General features: G+C 48.4%; 1 protein-coding gene across 4 annotated transcripts in view; it reads right to left on the reverse strand.

The window, feature by feature from the left end:
• Nucleotides 1–23,485, reverse strand: part of enah (ENAH actin regulator) — a 34,075-nt gene extending 10,590 nt beyond the window's left edge. Inside the window, exons 1-9 of one of the 4 annotated variants that reach the window (XM_057016015.1) lie at nucleotides 23,114–23,485; nucleotides 22,876–23,019; nucleotides 11,953–12,118; nucleotides 11,304–11,481; nucleotides 8,466–8,538; nucleotides 5,676–5,881; nucleotides 1,572–2,360; nucleotides 488–810; nucleotides 97–215 (exon numbers count right to left, since the gene is read on the reverse strand). In XM_057016015.1, coding sequence (XP_056871995.1) covers nucleotides 97–215; nucleotides 488–810; nucleotides 1,572–2,360; nucleotides 5,676–5,881; nucleotides 8,466–8,538; nucleotides 11,304–11,481; nucleotides 11,953–12,118; nucleotides 22,876–22,880 — 1,859 coding nt within the window. In that variant the 5' untranslated portion in view covers nucleotides 22,881–23,019; nucleotides 23,114–23,485. Of the gene's footprint in view, nucleotides 1–96; nucleotides 216–487; nucleotides 811–1,571; nucleotides 2,361–5,675; nucleotides 5,882–8,465; nucleotides 8,539–11,303; nucleotides 11,482–11,952; nucleotides 12,119–17,021; nucleotides 17,180–22,875; nucleotides 23,020–23,113 lie in introns of those variants that run through there. The other 3 variants (XM_057016014.1, XM_057016016.1, XM_057016018.1) reach the window with 3 other exon arrangements.
• Nucleotides 23,486–25,221: the final 1,736 nt, after the last annotated feature.

Below are 25,221 nucleotides of genomic sequence, written 5' to 3' on the forward strand. Positions count from 1 at the left end.
CCACAGGAAAATGTTCTAGAACCACCTTCTGCCATAAGAGCACTGCATTTGTCATCACAGGAACCAACTGTTGGATAACGCTTCATGTTTCTTTACCTCCTTGCCAACAGAGCACTCATCTCCTCCATTAGTCCTCCTCCAGGAAGAGGACCGTTGCCTCTGGACTCGGATTTGACTGCAGAGGACCCAGCGAGCGCTGCCGAAGCATCCTCCCCCTGAAGGCGAACACATCTCAGATGAATACAGCCAACTGCTCAAACAGCAGGTTTGAGGAGACCATCCTAAACCCCCTCCCACGTAACTACGACATGTCCTGCAGTCATTTACTACATGCTAAAGTCAACTTCAGACTCATTTAAAGGGGCGTTCAACACACTGTGGCTTTGGTCCACTCTGTTCTAGCAACTCACGATTAGAATGAGAAATCTAATCCAGGTTTCCACCGAGTTCAGGAGCGCAAAGACGTGTGTGGTACGAGCTCTCTCACCCTCGGGACTTTCCGCAGCTTGGCTCCGGCAAGGGCGGCAGCGAGACCCGAGACAGGACGGTCATCGGCGGGAGAGAACAGGCCTGCAGGAAGGGGGGGCGCTGGTGGAGGAGGCGGGGCTCCAGGAGGTGGAGCTGGACCTGACGGAGAGAGGAGGGTCCCTCCTGCGCTCAGTGAGGGTGGGAGTGGGGGAGGTGGGGGTGGTGGTGGGTGGCCAGCTGTAGAGGTGGGACTGGCAGCCGCTGAGCTCAAAGTGGAGGAAGGTGGTAGGGGTGGAGGTGGGGGAGGGGCTGGTGTGGTCGATCCTGGGGTCGGCGCCGCGTCTGTAAGGTGAGGCGACGACATGCAGCTCAAAGAAAAGGTCCGACACGACAGAGAGCAGCAACATCTGGATCTACCCCTCTCAACAGAGCGGCAACATCTGGAGCTGCCCCTGTCTATAGAGCGGCAACATCTGGAGCTGCCCCTGTCTATAGAGCGGCAACATCTGGAGCTGCCCCTGTCTATACATTGTTGCCTGCCTGGCTGGCCATATGCAGAGCAACTGGCTCGCCACTCATGATCTAGCATAGCTTCAATAGCATCAATAGCATCAATAGCATCAATAGCATCAATAGCATCAATAGCATCAATAGCATCAATAGCATCGTGACACTTCCAAGCATCTGATCAGTGTTCACTCCTCACTGGTGCTTCCACAGCAGGAGTACAGAGGAGGCTACAGCACAGAACACAGGAAGGAAAACATGCAGGAGATTCACACACACGCACACTCATGCACACAAACTTATTCACACACACACACACACACACACACACACACACACACACACACACACACACACGCACACACACCATCAGGCATCTGATACCATTCTAGAGGACCACATCAACTCTTGTCTAGTGAAGATTATCTTGAAGCAGCCAAAGTCCCAGGGGCCATGCAGCTCAGACCACAGATCTATTCCCACAGATGTTGTTCAAAGAGGCAGTTCTTCAGCTGCCCCCCTCCTCAGGTTAGTTGTGTCAGAAAATGGGCAGAAAAGAGCAGATGCACGGACACAGTAGGAGCTTAGCACCTTACCCTGAGGTTGGCCCTGGCAGGTGGAGCCCCGATTCAGTGGGTGGGGCTCTGGACCCGGAGCTGAACTGGGCTCTCCTGCCACCGACAGGCCCAGGCCCACAATCAGGGAGAGATGCTCAGCAGAGGCAACAGTGGAAGTAGCTGCAGGATCAGTTGGCACTGTGGAGGGAGAGGGAACACCAGGAACCTGGGATGAGGAGGGGGGAGACAAGACGGAGGACGGAGATGGAATTATGGGTGAAGGGAGAAGGGGGGGCGTAGCAGGTGGGGGTGGAGGGGTGGGGCAAGCAATAGCCGCAGGTGTGGAGTTGTGTGAAATAGTGACAGGAGATGGTGCTGGGAACATGGGTGGGCCAATAGCTGATGGCGATGGAGGTTTTTGGGTGAGGGGGGATGGTGTTGCGATTGGTACGAGTGGCCGAGGACCAGCAACCTTCCCTGGGGGACTGCTTATCATGATGGGGGGTGAGGGTGGCAAAGGAGTGAAGCTACATGCTGGCCACACTACAGACTTAGGTGGAGGAGGTGCAGGTGCTGAAGGAGAGGGGGGGTTGGGGTGCTGCAGTCGCCTGGGTACTGTGGCATAATGAGGCAGCACAGGGTGGAATGCAGAACCGAGCGAGGTGGCAAATCGGGAAGCCGAATGCCTTAAAGGTGGGGTTGGAGGAGTGGGGGAGGAAGGCGAAGACGTCACAGGGGCTGGGTATGTGGGTGTGGGTGGAGATCCAGGTGTGGAGGATGTCCTGCTGTGTTCCTGAGGTGAGGTATCGTAAAGGGCGCTTTCAAAGGCTAAATGGAATCCCGCCAATGAAGGAAGCAAGGACGAGACAAGACAGAAGGGAGAACAGGACCAAAGGAAAGAAGGGAAGCAGGAGTCATGCAAACAGAGGGGAAGACAGCAGGTGAAGGGGGGGAGAGAGAAGGAGCAGGTGAAGCAGAAGTTCAGAAGATTTCTGTTAACTCTACATCGCATTGTTTCTGGTTGAGGTGATGCGTTTAACACACTGTTAGCAGTGTGTTAGCGGTGTGTTAGCAGTGTGTTAGCAGTGTGTTAAAGGTCTGTTAGCAGTGTGTTAGTGGTGTGTGTAGGGTCCAATTCACAATGGCTTTTTCAGGAAGACAAGGAGACTAGAAAGAGGTTACCACTCAAGCTCCAAACAGATCTATTACCCAACATGCATCTGTGTAGAATCCACCATAATCCAGGACTTAGTCTCAAACTCAGGACAGCCATGTTCTTCTAGCCCAGGGGTCGGCAACCCAAAATGTTGAAAGAGCCATATTGGACCAAAAAATCTGTCTGGATCCTTATCAAATCAGATCAAATCAAATCAAATCAATTATAAAGGCAACACATAATGTAAGTGTCTATATTAGCTTTATTAGCCTACTATCAAAATGATAATTAGGCTACAAATACATAACGAGCATCCTGGAGAGAATGACGCACCACGTGACCACTCTGCTGTACGATGGTGCTTTAAGTTTAACTTCCATTATAATGAGATTAAATTAAGTATTTATGAAACAATTTTTTACAGCATTGGAAAACTGCAAACAAAGGAATGTTTGTCATGTTTTTCCTCCTACAGAAATTATATTAAAACAAAAAATATATTCACACATCTTTTTCCATTTTCATATTTTTGAAAAAGCTCCAGGGAGCCACTTGGACGGCGCTAAAGAGCCGCAGGCGGCTCTATGGTTGCCAACCCCTGGTCTAGCACAGCTATTAGCTAAATGATGCTAACAGATGTAGAAAACTGTTCTTCAACAGGCTCATACGTCAGCAGCTGCTCATGCGCTTGTTAGCAAGCTGTAAAGTTAGAGGAAAAACCCCAAGACGGAGCATTTCAGAGCATTCTCCCCCTGCCATGGTGCCTGCCCGGCCTGGCTTGATTGATCCTATCAAAAATGGAATGTTCTCTTGTTCGTCCAAGTTGTAAACTTGACCCTTTGGCGGAAAGCGGAGAGTGGCCAAATAATCAGATGACCCATGCTCGTGGCGTCAGCAAGGCTCTACAGTGAGCTGAGCCTTGAGCTAGGCTGGGAAAGACCACATGCTCGTGGGGGTCAAGAACTGGGTTTCTATGAAGCTCCTAGAGACCATCGTGACTGTAACAGACGCTGTATGAATAAAGATTGATTGATTTGCATCATTTGAGTTTGTCTCTCGAAGATACTACTGCAGCTACTACTACTACTATTGCTACTGCTACAACTACTACTACTACTACTACTACAACTACTGCTACAACTACTGCTGCTACGACTACTACTACAACTACTACTGCAACTACTGCTGCTACAACTACTCCTGCTACTACTACAACTAGTACTGCTACTACTAATACTACAACAACTGCTACAACTACTACTGCTGCTGCTGCTACAACTACTGCTACTACTAATACTGCTGCTGCTACTACTACAACTACTGCTACAGCTGCTACGACTACTGCTGCTACTACTACTGCTACTACTAATACTAATGCTACTACTACTGCTGCTACTGCTATTACTGCTACTACTAATACTACTCCTGCTGCTACAACTACTGCTGATACTACTGCTACTACTACTGCTATTTTTCTGCTACAACTACTGCTGCTGCTACTACTAATACAACTACTGCTGCTACTACTACTACTGCTGCTGCTGCTACTACTACTACTACTGCTGCTACTACTACTACTACTGATGCTGCTACTACTGCTATGACTTCTGCTGCTGCTGCTACTTCTACTACTGCTGCTGCTGCTACGACTGCAGCTGCTACTACTGCTATTTCTGCTGCTACTACTGCTCCTACAACTACTGCTACTACTGCTGCTGCTACTACTGCTGCTGCTGCTACTACGAATACTACTACTCTAACTACTGCTGCTGCTACTACTGCTACGACTACTACTGCTACTACTACAGTAACTGCTGCTGCTGCTGCTGCTACTACTACTACTGCTGCTACTACTACTGCTGCTACTTCGACTGCTACTGCTACTACTACTCTATTGCTGCTGCTATGACTGCTACTACTACTACTGCTGCTCTATTGCTGCTACTATTACTGCTACTAGTAGTACTGCTGCTGCTACTCCCCGAAGGTGTGAGAACGACCATTGGAACAGAATCCTCTTCATCTCCTGAGGGACACTTCTGTATCACTGGCTGCTCTGAGCAGAAAAGGAGAGGAACCCATGACCTTTGGAGCCTCCTCTGATGTCTGAGCCCTCATTTTCAGGTCTTTAATGGCTCCAACAGTTGGTTCCCAGTAGGTCATGTGATTGGCCAAGGACAGTCTATGAGTGCCGCTAAAGAGGACAACAGCACTGGGACGGTGCACAGACAGCCAGCAGCAGTCTGCTCTACAGGTGCAACACATAAATGATGAAACAAAGAAGCAAGTCAGAATCTCTTCTTGCTTCTTACTGTCAGCTAATAAATGAGCTGGGACAGCTTTGCATTGAAGCAGCACCAGACTGCAGGGGGCGCTGCTGTGCCTATATCCAGCTCTGGTCTGAGCGCTCATTTTCAACAGTGCATTTAAGTTTCTTATGTTTGGATAAATACTGTTACTATTGTTGGAGCTGGGTTCGATCTGTTGTGCGTCACATCAGCGCTCAGACAGAGGTGACCTTTTAAAGGGCGGCTGAAGTCGTCCTCTCATCTCGTCCCGTAGCTCCACGCAGACCTTCCTTCAGGTCTGGTGTTGCCCCGTCGGGAATGAGGGACTAAAGCTCGGTGCACCTTCATGCTGTTCAGGCGTGCACATCGCTACGCACGTGCACATGCAACCGTGGGTGGGGGTGCTACAGGTGGTTACTGACTGGCCCCAGTACTGCCGTAACAGAACTTGGCTCTGGCAGGCCTGGTTTGGGTTTGGGACTGTTGGCACCTGGAGTCTGAGGACTCTTGTGGAGCCTGGACCAGGCTTCAGAACCAGGCCAACGGAGCCAGATTAGCCGCTAGTGAGCCAAGCCCAGTAGTGGCTCCTCCACAGACCAACACCGCACATCCTAATTATGGCTTTTCAGTACGTTTGACTTGTTCCAATGGATCATCACAACCTTTTATTACCTATCCTGTGCACGTGTCCATCCTTACCAACATTGGAGCTACGTCTGCCTCTCTCCCAGTCCTGCTGCTCTCTGTCCTGCTGCTCCAGCTTCTCTCTCTCCATCTGCTCGTTCTCCACCCTCTCTCTCTCCATCATCAGCTCTTGCTGCTCCTGCCGCTCCCTCTCTGCCTGCGCCTCCTTCTCCTGAAGCTCTCGCTCCATCTCCTTCTGCTTCTGGACCTCCTGATGTTGCCTGTTGAGAGGAACACAGTCAGGAGAAGACGACGTCTAAAATGTCCACAAATCATTTGACTGTTTTTAAGGTGAAACCAGGCTGAAATCCCAACTTTCTAGCACAGTTGTGGATTTCTAAATTACACTTGATGTCCTTGACTGGAGGTGTTTGGATACACAATCAAATGCTGAGATCTTCATCAGTAGATCTATGGTGGTCGACCTCAAGAGCCCACCCATAACTGTAAGATCATGAGTATATACTTTGACATGTAGTGACAGGTTATGGCACCCAGTCTTGTTTCCAATCAGATCACCCCCCCCCAGAGAGAAGGTGGGGTGGAGGTCCTTCAAGGAGCAGACATGTAGGCATGTCTGGTGACTCTGTCCTGCCATGAGCAGCTCCACAAGCACACAGGTGCGGTATGTTGACCCTGGAGATGACCCTGCATCTAACAGTGCAAAAGGGACCAATTGGTGTCCACACTTTTGAGCTCCTCTGCCCGACTAGAGCTGTGCTTCCTGTCCCGCTGGAGGACACTAACGAGGACACTGACGGGAGTTTGAAGACACAGCTGGAGTCAACAGCTGGTGCGGGTCGGGTCAGAGAGCGGCTACATTCCTGAGTGCTGACAGCACCCTTTCCAGCCTGCAACATTTCCATCCAGAACCTCCACCCCCATGGCTGAGCTCAGTGGTTCTGGGCTCGTCCTCTCCGCAGGACAAATGAGACAAAGCTACACTAGTATATACAAGGGAATCACTACTAAAAGCAAATATTCTTCATTCAGCAAGCCTGAAGTGTCAGTGAGAGGGAATATCACTAATATCCTGAGCTTAACTCTTTAAGAAGCCTCCAGCTGATCCAAAATGCTGCAGCCAGAGTTCTGACAGGTATTGACAAAAGAGATCACATAACTCCTGTAATGGCGTCTCTTCATTGGCTGCCCGTTAAATTTAGAATAATTTTTAAAACCCTTCTTTTGACCTACAAGGTCCTCAGATGCCTAGCTCCATCCTACCTGGAGGAGCTAGTGATACCTTACCAGCCCAATAGACCGCGCCGCTCTCAGAATGCTGGTCTACTTGTGGTTCCCAGAGTTTCTAGGAGTAGAATGGGGGGCCGAGCATTTAGCTACCAGGCCCCCCTGCTATGGAACCAGCTCCCTGTCCAGGTACAGGAGGCTGACTCCATCTCTACTTCCCTCCTCCCCCTTCTCCTCTCTCTCTACCCAGCCCCCCATCAGCAGGAGGGTCCCCCTCCATGAGCCTGGTCCTGCTCAAGGTTTCTTCCTATTAAAGGGGAGTTTTTCCTTCCAACTGTTGTTTGTCTGGGGTCAGGCTCTGGGATTCTGGAAAGCGCCTTGATACAATTCTGATTGTAAAAGACACTATATAAATAAAGATGATTGATTGATGATTGATTGATGATTGATTGATTGATTGATTGATTGATTGAGCGAGCTTCCGTCTGGATCTCAGAACCTCGCAAGACCACAACTGACCCAACGGTCCCTGTTTACAACACAGATATACGACCATGCGCTACCCAAACTCATGTGCTACCAGCAGCTAACAGCTGGCTCTACGCAGTGTAGCTTTCTCTGTCTACACACCACAGGAGCAACGGCGTGGACGACTGTCTCAGCTCCTCCCTCAACCCTCTCTTCCCTCATCTGTTAACTTGTTGCTTTGACAACCCACAGAATCTAGTAAGGCTAAAAGCCCCCCCGCCTCCCCCACAGTAGCCGTTACCAGTTGGGCTGCTGGACACAGCACCATGTGCCAGAACCATGGACCAGCAGCATGTACCAGAACCATGGACCAGCACCATCTCAATCATCGCTATAATGGCCGTGTTATGCTGGAGGTTTTCCAACAGCCTCTCACCATCATGCCAGAGACGTGCCTGCTAATGTTACCAATGACCATGGCTGCTGTTATTTCTTCAACATTTTATTAGCCACTCACTGACCCACTATCATGACCCACTTTGTCAAGATGTCGGCAATTAAACCCAGGCCTTTTAGGCTTAGTAACATCAGACATTTGTGACGTTTGATAACTGGCAACCTGGTTGCTGACACTTGGTGATTGGTAAACGTGTGTAGGGCGGAGCTACAGGGGGCGGGGCCAGGCTGACTGAGAATATTGTGGCTGGACCACTGTTGTCATTGATGATCAAATTGTTGAAGTTTATTTTGATGTTTTTGCTAAAACTACTTTCAGTACAGCCTCAATAATCTTTAGGAAATAACAGTCCACAGGGATGCTCTATAAGAACAAATGCTTGTTAACCACTATAACAACAAGAGGGGGCTAGGGGCCCATCCCTGATGCACTTCCACCCCCCTTGCACTCCTCTCTCCCACCTACAGATGTAATTACTGTGGAAACCTTGCTGTGAAGACCTCATCAGGACTGGCTGAGGTTTCCACCAATAAACAGGTAAAAACCAGTAAAACCAACTCCTCTCTCCAGATTCCCTCATTTTTGTAGCATATACTGCTTTAGCTTAATCACTACAGTTGTAATTATGGGTCTCTGGTCTTTAACACCATCATCAACAGCACAGACAAAATAAGCAGCTCTTTAGTCCTTACCTTCTCTGAAGCTCTACTTCCTCTTGTGAGGGACCATTCACAACCTGGAGACCTTGTCTGGGCAATGTGGGCCCTGCAGAGTGTGACAGATAACCTACGTTAGCAACAATACGCTGACTGACAACTTTTCCTGTGCGATTAATTAACAAAATCAAAATGAGGCATTATTAGGAAGGGCAAGAGGAGCTCAAAGGACACACCCCAGTTTGGTGATGATCAAATTGTTTAAGGTTATTTTGATGTTATTGTTAAAACTACTTCCAGTACAGCCTCAAGAACCTTTTGGAAATATCGGTCCGGGAGGATGCTTTATAAGAACAAATGGGTGTTAACCGGGGAAGGGTTTCATTACCCAACATACTCTTTCCCGTTAGACGAGACAGTTTATGAAAGGGTCAGTTAGTGTTCAGCTAGCCTGACTGAGCCTCTCCCTGCCTTTACAGCTGCTAGCATTAGCACCCCTGACCTAGGGCCTCATGAACAAACGCTTGCTCACTCACTTTTCCAGTCCAAGAGTGAAATAACCCTGAAAATGTGCTCCCAACTCCCTGGTTGGTGGACAAACATTTCAAGGGCTTTGCGGCTGTTCACGCCCCCTAGTGGTGAAGCTATAAACTGTTAATAATGTCCAAAAGGACATTCCTGAGAGGGATGCATTAAGCTAAACAGATGAACCACAAACTCACCCAGGTCTTCGTGATGACTCGAATGGATCTAAAAGTGTGTTTGAAACGGTGCAGAAAACCCCGTTACCAACGACGACAGCGTCGGTGCTATTAGGAGATGTTGCTAATGGAGCAGTGAGCAGACAACAAGCAGCACTGGCAGCAGCTGCTTTCGGGGCCCAAGGACCATCCTCATGGAACTGTGGGGCTGGGGCCACACTGATTTCATCTGGTGCAGACTAGAACTCTTCTGTTTATCATCAACACCAGAGGGGGGCGCTGTGCCACAGAGAATAGTTATTGTGCCTCCACTTCTTTGAGGAGCGTCTCCATCAACCAGTAACCAGTACCATCGTTGGTGACGGGTTTTTCTGCACCGTTTCAAAGACACTTTTAGATCCACTCATGTCATCAGCTGCTGAGCCAGTGCTGCTTGTTATCTGCTCCCTGCTCCTTAAACTCATTTGCATATGTATAGCGAGCGTGGCCAAGGAGGAGCCTGGTGCTCTGACGTGGGCTCAGTCGGACCCTGATTGGGATGCCCAAAGCAAATGTGCTTGGGTTCGGGCGTACGCACACTTTCAGACATCTGAAGGTCTTTATGTGTATTTACTTTCCTGGATTTGAAGGAACACCAGGTTTTAGTATGAAATCCATGCACGTCGTTGTAGATGAGGCCCCTGGTGTGGCAACTAAACCTGTTTTCCTTCACACATTAAAGCTAAAAGAGTGTTTCAGCCAGTCAGTCAGGAGGCTCTTCAGGGGTTCTCCATCAAGTATCAGTACTCCTCAACAATGGTTCCAAGTCATGTCTTCCTGACTGATCAGATCTAGTGGGACTCTTTCATTCTGCCTCACTGATATACCAGGACGTGTGATAACGCTAAACCAGCAACATCTGTTCTACACTGACACATCCAAATATTTTGAAGGCCCAGCCAGGATCAGGATGGTCATCACCTCTTCTAAATGCACCTTCTTGCATGTTAGCAGGGCTATTTGAGTCCGGAGGGAGTCAGATCATGTGGAGCACCAGGGAGACAGCAGCATTTACCTTTCATGCCTCGCTGAGCCACCCTCTAGACCAGGGGTCGGCAACCTAGAGCCGCATGCGGCTCTTTAGCGCCGCCCTAGTGGCTCCCTGGAGCTTTAGCAAATATAGGAAAAAGATGTGTGAATATATTTTTTGTTTTAATATAATTTCTGTAGGAGGAAAAGCATGACAAACAGTTTTCCAATGCTGTAAAAATTTGTATAATAAATATTTAATTTCCACATCTCATTATAATGTAAGTTAAACTTAAAGCAACATTGTACAGCAGAGTGGTCACTTGGTGCGTCATTCTCTCCAGGATGCTCGTTATGTATTTGTAGCCTAATTGTCATTTTGATAATAGGCTAATAAAGCTAATATAGACACTTACAGCATGTGTTGCCTTCATAATAAGGCTTTTGCGGCTCCAGACAGATTTGTTATTGTTTTTTTTGGTCCAATATGGCTCTTTCAACATTTTGAGTTGCCGACCCCTGGGCTAGAACCATGGAAGAAGCTGGGCTAGAACCATGGAAGAACCTGGGCTAGAACCATGGAAGTACCTGGGCTAGAACCATGGAAGTACCTGGGCTAGAACCATGGAAGTACCTGGGCTAGAACCATGGAAGTAAGTTACATTTCTGAGTGATACCACTTGTACCACAAAATGTGTGTTCACGCAAGAGTCAGATCTGCCCAGCAACAAGTGACATCAGGTCATCATCATCACGGGTTGGAGCTATAAGTGACTAATAACTACCAGTCTAATAACTACCACTATAATAATGAGCATTATCATAACTACCACTACAACCACCAGTCTAATAACTACCACTGTAACTACCAGTATAACTACCACTTTAATAACTACCTGTATAATTACCAGTCTAATAACTACCACTTTAATAACTACTGGTCTAATAACTACCACTTTAATAACTACTGGTCTAATAACTACCTGTACAATTACCAGTATAATAACTACCACTATAATAATGAGTACCATCATAACTACCACTATAACTACCAGTCTAATAACTACCAGTGTAACTACCACTGTAATAACTATGCTCTGTGCTCTGTCTTGTTTTCTTTAATAATAACTTGTGCATTTGTGGAGTCCAACAGCTGCAGACCTACCTGTGTCGTGGGAGTTCAGCACCTCCAAGGCATGCATCATGGCACTAGCAAACACATTAGCATCCTCCTTGCTGCCAAAGTTCAGGCCATAGACCTGCCGAGCATCTCGCCACTGGTGAAAGGTCAAAGTAGCCTGGTTGTACTTCAGCCCCTTTGGAATGGCACAGTTTATCACCACCTGGAGATGGAGTAAAAACCTCTAGATTAGAGAGAGGAGAGGAGAGGAGAGGAGAGGAGAGGAGAGGAGAGGAGAGGAGAGGAGAGGAGAGGAGAGGAGAGGAGAGGAGAGGAGAAGGAGAGGAGGGGAGGGGGGAGGAGAGGAGAGGAGAGGAGAGGAGAGGAGAGGAGAGGAGAGGAGAGGAGAGGAGAGGAGAGGAGAGGAGGAGCTCCATGTTGGGGCTATTTCAGTGTTTTTCTGCGAGCACCAGAGCCAGGACAGACAGACACTGTTCAATGTGCCAGCATCATAATTCAACATCTCATTCAAAGCTGTTTTATCTTAATTTGTTTTCTATATGTCTTTTTCTATATGCACCATCTCAAGGCACGGGCGCGGCTGCTGAAGGGTGCCTTGTCCCGTGTCCCCTGGCCTTTGGCCTCTGGCCCCTGAGCTGCAGTTCCATCTGCAGGCTCCGTTCCAATCATTTACCTGATGGTCTTGGATCTTGCGCCCCACCACGCGGAAGGCGTTGTTGCCAGTGTGATGGTAGATGTGAACTCTGCTGAAGCCTGTGGAGCCTCCAGCTGGGACCCACTTCTTGTTGGCATCATCGTAGACCATGACAGCAGCCCGAGCCTGGCAGATGCTCTGTTCACTGTGGAGACACACAGCATTCGTTCACAGGAGGCCACGCAGCATAGCCTCCATAGTTTACTAGCACACACACTCACACACACACCACCAGACACTTGGTTTACAGCCCCCTATGTCCCAGAGAGGTCCTGCTCAGGTTTGTTCCTGTTCAACGGGACCTTTGCCATTGCTGCTTCACTAAGTACATTTACATGCACAGTTTAATCCATAATAATGGGATTTTCCTTGTCCCAGTTTACATCCAACAGAGAAAATAACCAATGGGAGGACATCGTCCTCCCAACACACGGTAGCGACATGGTTCTTTTGGGTGGGTTAATACGACCTTTTCTGCTCGAGGGGGAGGAAGATCATTGGCCAGCGCGCCACCAGTCCTGTCCCTGTGCAGTGGGGGGACACCACCGATGACCCACAACGCCATCACCATCACCATGCTACCCTATCCAGCAGTGCCCCTCGGCTCACGTTCCTGGACACCAGATCACATCGATGGCTCAGAGCAGCTCAGCTACGTTGACATTTGGTTCCATCGGGCTGCTCTGGTACGTTACAAGTTCACTGCCCACAAAAATTCCTCAATCCTATTGAGGATTTTGTTTCTGCCTGAAGATGGAAGGACTGAAACCCACAAACACGTAAAGCCCTTCTCCAAGCTATGGAAGACGCATGTGGGGATATAGCTGTCGATGCTATTCAGGGCCACAGTCGCCATGCTAGGCCGTAGTTCCCCCTCTGATTGGCCAGGTAAAAGGTGCTGTGGCCTGACCCGGACAGAAGAGAGGACGCAGCACAGACAGGTTGTTCTGTTGTTCTGCATGCATACTGACTGTGTTTGTTGGGATAAAGGCTGCTTTTGTGGGAAAAATTAAATGGATGTTACTGTGTATTTGGGTGTTGTGAGTATAAACCATATTCTATCACATGTTACAGCACCCTTATGGAGGTCCTGTCTGTAGGAAGTGTAACACTGAACAAAAAAGGCTGAAGTCCTGAGGATAAATGGAGGAGATGTGTTTTCCACTCAAACAATATTGATTTAGAGTTCCCATAACAGGATGTTTGGGTGTCACGTTGTGGAAAATCTAAATCAATGGTGAGTGAATTGACTTAAGCACAGATAAAAAGGCAAAAATCCCTTTGGCTCAAATCATTTTTTCTTGAAATAAAGCAAAGCTCAACATTAGAGGAAAAGAGGAAAACTAGTTAGAAATGTCTGTGTTCACAGTGGAACATGAAACCTGAGGCTTCACGCCCCCTCAGAAGAGCGCTGCAGATCGGGTAGTGATCTGGTTACTGGTTACCATCAGTGAAGTGACACCATCACACAGGATGGTGATGGAACTGCAATCCCGCTGCTTGGGGCACAATTTTGTGTGTAATTACATTGTTATATAAGCAGTCGACCCACCAGCTAAAAATAGAAACAACAACAACAGGAAGGCAAATCTGGTTCTGTCAGCCCAACACCAGCCAGCAGTTATACTTAGTAACAGCAGCTTCTGCTGCACAACTGAAACCCGCACGTCTGCGTACTGGGAGGAATGGTGGGCGTCCCCCTTCTGACCACCTGAACTGGGGATTCAGTGAATGAGGCCCAAAGAGTCTCAGCGCGTTCACGCCATCGTTAACAGCCTCGGGAGGAAACGTTGGCTGGAAATGTGGCGATCTTGTGTAAATGTATCCTGCTGAAGGTTCCCTGTCTCCACTGCTGCTTCCTGGCCAGATCACTCTAGTAAAATTAGGTTTTTCTAGGTTGAACAAAGGTGATTTCCCCCATGGGTGAGATTGTGGACTGTGGGGTGATGGGGTGGGGGTCCCTATAGAAAGGCCCAGTGAGGAGCCAAAGGCCCGCTGCATCACGTGCTCCCACGTGTGCCGGGTTCGCGGTGTTAACGGGGCGCCTGGCAGGGACCCCGCTTACACTCATTCACAGGCTGCACAGAGAAAGCTTTCATCACAGCGGAAGAGCATTTATTCGCCTGCTTATCTCACACCTCATGTGTAACCATGGAAACCAAATGTGTCAGCTTGTTTCCACACAGTAGCACCCTTGGAAAACCAACTTTAGCTTGGCTGAGAATGACAAGCTGTCCTTGAGAACACATGAGAACCAAAGAATTAACAAAGACAATGTTTCAGACTAGGGGCCTTGGGCTGCTGTAGGTAGCAAAGCTGTAGCTACTTAGGTGAGGAGCCCCCGTCAGCGGCCCTGGCCGGCCAGTGTGAGGTCAATCACAGACGGGGATAAACGCACACATGGACGAGCTCTTCCTTCATCTACACTGAGCCACAGACAGCTTGATGCGCTGTTGGAGGAACGGGGTTGGCCGAGGCTACCGCTCCGCCTCACAATGCTCAGCCTGGCCAAGCTGCCTGGAACAGTTTTAAACCCGGGACTAGAGACTTTAGTGAAAGGAAATGCAGGCCCCACAGACAGGGCGGCCCACAGATACACGTCTGTACACCCGTGCCACTAAACACTTTCACAAATACAGCGTAAATTCATAATGTGCTGTCGTATTAATGTGTCTTTAATGAAGTCTGCTTGTATAATGTGAGTTATTGTGCCTAGAGTACATTAAAATACTGTTACATTGGTTAAACTGTATGTGCAGATGTTTTAGGTGTTGTGTTTTTAGATGTTAAGTACACCTGAGAACCTATTTTCTAGTTGAAATACCCTGAGGAGCAGCACCATAGTTATGCAGATGTGTGGAGACATTTAAGCTGTTACAATGCTTTCTGGGAACAATTAACTAAAGAGTTACAAAGAGTTACGCGCTTGTCCCAGACATCCTTCTATCTAAAGAGGTTTATGATAGACGGAGTCCATCATGTGTACTACTAGCTCATACTAGCGTGCATGAGGAAGTGCTGGATGTGTATGGGTCTTCCACAGCCTCATCAGCTTTCTCCTGCAGCAGAGGAAGACTCTCTTTGAGAAACCCAGCAGGCACCAGAGGGCTGCAAAGCCTGCGTGTTGGCAGCGGCAACCGCAATCCTGCTTCCACAGCACGGTATCTAGGCAACAGGCTCCCCACTCAAGAGTTCACAATAGCAGAAGATTCCAGATGAAGATCACAGCGGCAGTATCACTCAAACCCAGCTCAACAGCTCTTCAGCCCTCTCCAACCTTCACGAGGAGAGCCTTAATAAGAGAGGCTGTCTTAAAGGATTATTCCAGACCCTTATCCTTTTGGATTTTAGGATATCGCAACAAAGCAAACCTTTATTTCTTGGCATAATCTTTATGGCTTTAAGAGGTTATCAGTGTTGACATCACACAAAGTCCTCCTCACAGCATCTCTATACACAACAATGGTGGACGAAGGAAATGTTGGAGGTAACAATACAAAAGCAACCGAGGTTCAACAAGATGCAGTTCAACTACCAGCAAGTAGTTGAAGCCAACGGTGGCCAACGTCCTCACATATGGAGCGTTGAAGCCTTCAAACCTGCACCCACCACATTCTTCCATCCCTCTTATACATGAAACATAAATGACCAAGTGGAGCACAGAGAACTCCTTTATCAAAGATCTGTGTGGGTACGTGTATGTTACATGTTACATGTTACACACACACACACACACTGCGTGACTGGGGGCGGGGCTAAACCAAAGGAGCACGGAGATTGAAGGCAATAAAACCCACGGATGCTCGGATTCTACGGGCAAATGCAGTGACACTACAGGTTAGTTAGCTAGTTAGTTAGCCTAATGGAGACAGTCGACTTAATAGCTGATTCTGAACAAACTGGTTTTCCACCTGAATGGCTCCAACACATTTGTAGTCAATGAAACTTTAACACAGCGGTTCATATTTGACCATTTCATTGTGACATTTTAGGAGAAGCTGAGCCTCTGTAGTCTTCCAGGCTAAATACTGAGCACATTTTTAAATAAAAGTTAACACGAGTCTCCTTCACCAGCCAATCCAAGAAAATAGATTCAGGGACATCACGTCTTCTACTCTAATACTGACCACACAAGCATGCATAGGCACATCATTTCAAGCAAAGCAGAGAAATAAAATCAGAATTTTGTGAGTCCACAATCACTCTGTAAAAGGTGACTTGTTGTTAAATTCACGATAGTTGCCCTGGTCCAGGTTTTGGCACCCAGTCCGATGATAAACACCGTCCTGCTGATCCAGTTGGCAGTGCTGATCCAAGTGAGAGTACACTAAAGTGAGTAACATTTAAAATAGTCCCATAATAACAACATTTTCCAGTTTAAGGGTATCCTGTCCAGAAGTGGACAGAGGTGGACAACAAGGAGAGCTTTGCGAGAAGGCTGGGTATTCTGTGTCAGACAGGTGTTCCAGAAGAGCAGGGACCATTCCAGCCCCTCCGTGGGACACATCAAAACGTTGCCGTGACGGCTTGTGTTGCTGAGCCACAACAATGATGTCATTGTTGCTGGGTGAGCTACAACAGGTGGCACACAGGCAGACGCTAAGCTAATTCTGTAGCTTCATAAAGATACCATGTATCTGGGGGTTTCTTTGGAAGAAAATCCCAAACAAACGGTGTCACTGCTGGGAATTGAAGAGCGGCAGATATTCACAGGCCTCATGTTTGAACGGGCACCGTAGGTGTTGCCATGAGAAGGTACGCTGAAGAAGACCCACACACCTCCACTCACCTGCTCTGTCTCTTCTCATTCACCTCAAATGTTGCGTCTCCCAGACTTGATAAAGACAAAGCTATTGTCCCCAGGGTTGTGCGTTGGACTACAGCTCTACTCTAATGTCTCCTGGCACCACTGGATTGGAATCCCATACCAGAAAGTCCACCTTGATGCAGGTGTGAACCACCCTAGTCATCAAAAGGCTTCCATAGAGCAGAGGTCTACAACCATTAACCCAGAGACTGCCTCCTGCTGAAAACTGGACGAAACTTACGAGTCACGAGTCATCTTTTTCTGGGTGTGGACGAATCCTGCTGCTGAACGTCTTTAGTCCGTCTCTTCTTCAGTCAGACAAACACGTCTACCGTCAGAAGCTCGGTCGCTCTTGGCTTGATAGGCTCGACTGAGAAGCTGACTCCAGGGGGGTGGGACTGACCAACATTAGGACGGACAGTGACAGTGGACACCAAACCCGACATCCACCTCACTGGAGCCAGGACTAAAAATAGAGCAGCTGTGTGGGGGTGTTGGAGGTCACTGAGGAGGAGCCCCCCTGAGGAATGTGAGCCTGTTCAGAAATGTATACGTGCACACACCAGGCTGGTTTTCTACATTCATTTCACACACACGACATTCACAGAATATAAACTAAAATAACAACGGAGACGTTGTGTCTCGTCTTCATCGGTGTCGCTCCTTCAGCCTTCAGCTCGGTGGAGGTGAGCCGGTGGCATCATGGAGCAGTGGTGGAGCTGTGGCTGAGCTGCACATGGTTCAGGAGGAACCTGGGCTCCTTCCTCTGCCTGTCAGTCCCAGCTGACCTGCAGACGTTCTCACATGATCCTGAGGAATCTCTGCCTAACTTGGGAATTCCTCTTCCCCTCAGTGATTGTGAACTGGCCAAGCCCTGATGCAGCACAGCGGGTCCAAATCCTGCTGTTCCCTTTAGCCAGGAGCATGTTGTCATGGTGACATGATGCCAGATGTAGACTAGCAAGTTCTTTCTAAATTGTTCAATCCCTACACGGAACCACTGTGGCGTGCTGAGCTGCTATTTGGCAAAGTTGAGACGTGCAGCCATGTTCTCAGCGTCAGCGGGGGCTTCCTCGGTGGTGTCCTGCTATCCACAGCCGTGTTTTAGTGCAGCCTGATGAACATAAACGCTGGCCAGGTCCAGTCACGTCTTCACATCTGTTTCAGCGTTGTGTGTTTAGCTCACTGAGGACTCATTTGGACCACCGGGGCCCACGTGCTGGTCCCATAGCGTCGTAGACCCTAAACTCAACCTTTGCTCATATTCATTATGTTGCTCTCATTTTATGTTGTTTCCAAAATCAAATATAAACTATCAAATACAGAATATTGGAAGGATATAATTATTTATTATATAAAGCTAAGAACTTGGTCTTACGGGTATTTGTCTGTTAACCTCTGGGGTCGTAACAACCATCTGGACAAAAATATTGCTTTATAGGCGGCCTGGTTCATACAGGGCGACCGTGTCTTGAAGGTTGCGAACATAACATGCTTGTGCGTACGCGTGACCGCGCTCAAGCCCACCTCTTTTAACCTCGTCATACAGGGCGACTCGCACACAGTCGCCCTCACAACAGTCAAAAAATCCCCTCTTGAGCGGGAAACTCAGTTTCAGATCACAATGATTAAAAATCACTGCAATGCCCGTGAGACGCTCAGACAGAGGCTGGGAGATTCATGTTCTGGTCACATGACTTTCTCCCCAGCCGCATATGTAGGTCAGAGGCTTCAGGGAAGATGCACCCTGGAGGTCAAAGATCAAACACATCTGCCATGTTTAGCACTATGGCAGGAGTACGGCATAGATGCTGTTGCAGATTACTCAAAAGCAAAAACACAAAATGCCTCAGAAACCAGCTTCGCTATAACGTAGGGCCGCATACATGTCTGCATATATTCAATCATATCTTTCACTACATTGATGCACCTACTAGACCGACAGTACCACCCAAATCAGCATTACAGGAGAACAATGAAGTTACTCACCTAAACATTTATACATTATATGCACTTTATACGCTACACTTTTTAGGGTGAGTACTCGCGTCAATTCTGACGGCCTTAATATATACATCTACATACATCCGTCTGGGCTCTCAAGCCTCACACATTCAGAGTGGGACAAACATTTTCACACCCTCACCCACCTCACCTGGTATTGCTCTCCTACACGTTTACTGCTGAGATGCAGTGGAACATGTAGCTATACTCTCTGGGCATCATGGGGCTTGAGACGCCCCTGTCGACAAGATTTTGGCAAAGGTTTGTGGATGCAGGTTTTAGACCTATGCCTAGCATTAGCTAGCAGTCAAGCTTAATGCTCAGTCAAAATGCCCCTGTACAGGAGTTTAAGGACCCACAAGATCTTGCTGTTGATGTTGGCTACTGGTTCAGAGGCAGCACCAAGCATGAAGGACCCTTGCTGGGTTTGGTGTTAGGGTCCAGGGTTCCGGGTTCCGGGTTGTTTTTTCCTGCAGGGGGCGTGGTAGAGCCATGCTCCTGTCACAGACTGACGCACCTGCAGTCTATCTGTAATCTAGCCAACTATTTAAGGACTGGACTCCTGCCTACCAGTGTCGGAGTATTTTGGTGTTTTTGGTGACTTTGTTGTGTTGGTATTTTTGGAATTTTCTAGTGAATTTTGTATCTTGTGTATGGTACATTTCCCTGCTCGTTTGAGGTGTCCAAGGTTTGAACTTGTGCTTCCCAGCAGTCCAGGAGGACCGGCGTTTTTGTGTTTGTTGAATTAAACCTGGTTTTGGACTTTTAATCACTGCGTTCTTGCCTGCTTTCGGGTCCTGTTAAAACCCAGGCTGCAACACTTGGGTTTGAACCAGTACCAGTCATAGCTTCCGGTACAGAGCTAAGTGTAGAAGGCTTTGGTTTCAGTGAATTATCAAACAAACTAAATTTTACACCATCAAGACGTTTGGGGCCGATCACCAAATTAGTGAGTTGAAATAAACCGAGAACCCATCACGTGAGGGAGCAATGTGTCTGAATAGGTCCATTTAATAACCTCTTTATTGACTATATACCCTTGGGTTTCCGTTACCCAGAACAAAAAAATATTCTTAAGCCATTTTTTTTTGCCAATGTTGGACAATATTTGACCCAAATTGACTGAGATAAAAAGGTTGACCATCAATCCATTTCACCACTGGCTGGATGTAAGTTCACACAGGACAAACCAAAATAACTTAAGACAAAAATAATGGAAAAAACAGCTTGACTTAATATAATTAAATTAATGCAATGCAAACAGCTTTACATCATTCCACAGCACCATTACTTTGGTTTGTATCCATCTTCAAGATTAAAACCCTTATATACATATGTATATATACGTGTGCGTGTGCGTGTGTGTGTGTGTGTGTGTGTGGAGAGAATATCTCTAGCCTGATGGATCCAGTATGTTGAGATGTTCTCCTCCTTTAAAGCTTTAAAAGCATCCAAGCAGCCAGTACAATAGCAAGGTTTTCATGGCTGAGGCACCTTAGCGTGACATAAACAAGCAACACATGACACAGCACACACGTGTCATGAGATGATGGATGTTTCCCTGCCTGTGGGAACAGCAGCGCTAACCTTCTGACACCTGATAATATAGTATATACAGTAGATTAATATTGGACTATAGTTGCAATACTTTGCAGAAATAAATCAGAGTTGAACAAAGTGCAGCTTCAGGCGATAAAGCCTCTTCTGTGCTCCCATGTGCCAACACGGACCATCTGTGGAGTTGCAATAAACAAGATGACTGAGCTCACATCCATTAGCAGGTGCTGCTGGTCCGAGCATCACTGAGCATCGGACGATGTCCAAACTGTTGCTGCCTTGCTACGTTAGAAAAGGCTGGACAGATCAGGAGGCTGCAGCCTGCCTAAAGCACACTTCCTCTGCTGGATATGTCTGCTGTGGAGGGGTAGAGCCTTTCTGCGCCTGGGCAACTGCAGAAATAGATCTACGTGTGAAATTACACCCAGGGGCTCCTGTTTCCAGCGGGGGGTGGGGGTGGGGGATGTGAAGGGCTGTGTCATCACCGTGATAGCACACATTTAGTTACAAATCTCAAATAAGTGTCCTGCCATCAGCCGTCCACGCCACACAGTAGCTGAACTATCTGTCAGCATCAAACCACGTGGGCCGGGGAGGAGGAGGAGGAGGAGGCCTCAAGGCTGAGACTGTCCTGAGGAACTCACCTGAGCACAGCCACGCTGCTGGCAGGTGACGTGTGATCATGTTTCCCCTCCCTAGCGAGGCCGTGCTGGGACAATGAGCAGCCTTGCCTTTCTCTTCCAAGAGAAGCTCCCTTCAACATTTCTCCTGGTAAATGAGTCCACAGCCTTCAAACAAACACAGTTCTGCTGAGACAAACTCAGCACACAGCCTGGGGAGAACGGGTCGCATCACAGAACAGCTGACAGAGGGACTTCCGACTGCTCGAGCATTTCCCACAACTAGAAAAGTCTTTATTTTAAGCATTTGCTTCCAAAAAGAAGGCTCCTTCCCAACAAGGTAGGAGCCTCCCTCATAGCTGCTGCCATATTTAGACTGATTTTCAGAGCGTTAGCGGCATGAAACGGCAGCAGCAGAGGAGTGTGGACAGGCCGGCGTGCCGCCTGACACGCTGCAGGCAAAGTGACCGCCGTTATCAGCTGTCCTGCATCATCACGGCTCAGGAATGTGTTCTAGCTGGATCTGGGTAAAACTGCTGCCCCACACATGGCTGACCCATCAAAACCAGAACCAACACCAAAGAAAGAACCGGCACCAGGCACCCAGCCAACAGATGGGTGAACAACCCATCTGCAGATGTTAAGAACCAAAGAACAAGCTCTACACCACAAGAAGAACAAAATAAACATTATGACATGATCAATCTTGGTAATTACACAGACCACAAAAAAGAAACTCCCGTCTTAATGCAGGCTTAATCCAGGTCTCCATAGCAACTGGATTAACCCCTGTTGGCATCAGACAATATCAAATTCATCCGGTATTTTGACAGTTTTGGACACATGTGGAGGACTAGGAGGACAGCAAATGTAGACGTGATGGCTGGACACCAACTGGGCCAGAAACAGACAACTGCAAGAGCCCAACACCTGAGACTGTCAATCAGGGGGACAACAAGGGAGGCAGGGGGTGAAGAGAAGGCTGAAAACCTGAGAGAGACAGACAGACAGAGGGAGAGGGGAGACAGACAGAGAAGGGGGGAGAGACAGACAGAGAAAGGGGGGAGAGACAGAGGGAGAGAGAGAGACAGGGGGAGAGAGAGAGACAGAGAAGGGGGGAGAGACAGAGGGAGAGAGAGACAGAGAGGGGGGGACAGAGAGAGGGGGAGAGAGGAGAGAGACAGGGGGAGAGAGACAGAGAGACAGAAAGACAGAGAGGGAGACATAGAGGGAGACAGGGAGAGAGTGGAGAGAGAGACAGGGAGAGAGAGGGGTTCAGCTATAGAAGCTGCTCCAGCTCCACTGTGGACTCAAACAGCTGGACTCAATTATAGGCTAGATCACAGGGAGAGTTGATCCATCACATAACTGAACACACAGTCATCACAGCCCAGGCAACACACACACACACACACACACACACACACACACGCACACTGGAGCAAACACGTTGTACAAAACAGAAATGTCCATGACTAGAAAGAGTGACAACATGATTAGCATGTTACACAACACACACACACACACACACACACACACACACACACCAGACATGTTTGAAGAGCAAAGAGACCGTTAGGAGGATGTCTGCATAATCCCAAATATTTACTAGCGGTTCAATGCAGTAGAGGCTCTCTCTCCCTCTGTCTGTCTGTCTGTCTGTCTGCCTGCCTGCCTGCCTGTCTGTCTGTCTCCCTCTCTGTCTGTCTCCCTCTCTGTCTGTCTGCCTGCCTGCCTGTCTGTCTGCCTGTCTGCCTGCCTGCCTCCCTCTTGTGCGCCATTCCGAGCCCCGCACGGCCCGACCGCAGCAGCAACTGCGGTAGCGGCGTCGCTGCTCTGTGCGTGACATCATGTCAACATGTTGAGCTAGCCTGTCAGCGTTGTCTTGCGTTAAACGCGGGAACAGATTCTCACCTCATGACAAAAGTGTCGTCGGGACCAAACCGGCGAACGCTACTTCAGGCTTCGATGTCGATTCGATTTTTTGGGGCTTCTCCAAAACTTCGGTCGAGGGTTGGGCGAGAAGATGAATGAGCGCAGCTCCGTCCAGACAATCCGCTGAAACCCACAAAAGAAAAGGATGTAAAACGACGAAAGCGTGGCTTTCTACGCAGTATGGAGCATCGTGGCTGAGCGGTGGCCGGCGACTCACTGCGGGGAAGACGCCACCGAGCTCCGGGCTTCTCGGCTCCGTCTGGCTGCTCCGCTCCGCTCCTGCAGCCGCAATGATGCTGCGTTCAAGGACAGTCTGACAGCAGGCTTTCACCGCTCAGCACCAACAGCAACACGTCTCATGAAAGAGGGGTCAAACCCGTCCCGAATCAGTCAGGTGTTACTGTGGTGGTGGGATGAGGAGAGGTTGCTCTTCTCTAAACTGCCTTATGTTATAATCGAGCTCCTGCAGATTTTACAGCACTGAAAACTCTGTAATTTATCACTATCTGCAAACTGTGATTATAGATATGTTTACATTCATGTAGAGTCATTTATTTTGATGTGAACTGCGTTTGGATTTTCTTGTTTGACAAGCATCGTGAAGGAAGCGCGTGACACAATTTGTGGGAAGCAGAATGTTGCGGTTGCCATGGTAACAACATTGTTGGGTCTTTAGTTATCTTTGGAGTGTTGATGCTGATTTATCAGCCAAACTGATAAACAGATAATTATTTAGGTATAGCTGCTGGTCCATGGTGGTATATCTTATCTCTTACATAGGAGGATTATGGGTTGGGGGACATGGCGCTCTTTTTATGGTGCCCTTTTCTATGTGACATTGGTGACATGGATCCAGCAATGATGGCTAGTGTTTCCACCTGAAGGAGGCAGGGCAACCTTTGTTCCACCAGCATTTTGGTCTCAAGGCTCAGCGCTGCGTCCCTCTCTGCACGTTTGAGGTGCTGGGAAACACAAAAGCTAGCTCTCAGTAACAAGCACTGGCACTGGTGAACAGGAAGAGCTGCCTTTTGACAGGAATCCCTGTCTAGTAGACAGTTCCTGGTTGACCCTCAGAAGGGCCTCCTCCCTCCAGCCAAAGGACCGGTCATCCAGAGGCAGCTTGAGCACTGCTAACAGATCCTCTATTGGGACATTTGGTACCAGGTTGGTGAGGTTTTTTTTGTGGACAGACATTTGAGTGGGACTTTGTGATAGCCTCCATTGTAGTTCCCTTTATTGGGCAGATTTTCGGTCTGCTAATGGTTTACTGGTGGATGTTGCTAACTGTGATTTGACTGATGCTTTGTCTTTTGCCACTTTTTCATGTAAGACAAATGGATCTGGGCCCATAACGCACACTAACTTCTCGGCACCAGGTTATGATTTCCAGCATTTCTTTGCAGATCGTCTGTTGCTAAGAACACTTGGCTCTGGGTGCAGTGGCCCAGCAGCATGTGACTGGTGCCTGGTAACCCCTTGAGCCATTTGCAATTTCCGTCAGGTGCTTCAACCACGTGTATGTGGACCTGGTTGGACCCTTCACCCCTCCCAGGGCTTTACACACCTGCAGTTGGCCGGAGGCAGTTCCTTTGTCCTCCATGACATCTGCAGATGTGTTCCATGCATTTCTTGGTGTCACGAGGTTTGGCTCCCCATGTGAAGTTACCCCTAAAAGAGGACCCCAGTTTGTTTTGGTGCCTTGGTCAGCACTAGCCAGATCCCTGGGTGCACGTCGCAGTACCGCATACAATCCTCAGGCTGTTTTTGTGAACGTTTTCACCGTCCACTCAAGACGGCAATGTGTGCTGACAGCATTCAGCCCCTAAGGGGGACCTGGATGCTTCACCTGCCAGGTTGGTTTTCGGGCAGTCACACCATGTTCTGGGGGAATTTTTGCCAGAGGGGACTACCGCTTTTTCTTTTCCTGTTCAACAGCTCTGCCAGGCTCCTGTCTGCCTGCCTGCCTATCTGTCTGCCTGCCTGCCTGCCTGCCTGTCTGAATGAACTTTTCAGCAAGTGTTGTTCACATATATTCTAAACTCTGGGTATTGCGACCAGTATGTGGACAAATGACCCATCTGGCTTGTCTGAGTTTTACTACAACACTCCAGTTCTCAGGTCCATGGAGATGATGCAGAATCATAGAGGACAGACATTACGTCTGAATGGATACTGAGACATTTGTACCATCCTCCAAAGCAGGAAGGAGTCTGAAGAAAGACAGATGGAACCAGTATGAGAATAGGACACACTGGTTTAAATCTGACATGACTGAGGACAGGGAAACACCACTGTGTGACTGCTGCCAACCAGAAAGAGTTCAAC

The sequence above is a fragment of the Takifugu flavidus genome, chromosome 19 (genome assembly GCF_003711565.1).
Source record: "Takifugu flavidus isolate HTHZ2018 chromosome 19, ASM371156v2, whole genome shotgun sequence".
NCBI lineage: Eukaryota > Metazoa > Chordata > Actinopteri > Tetraodontiformes > Tetraodontidae > Takifugu > Takifugu flavidus.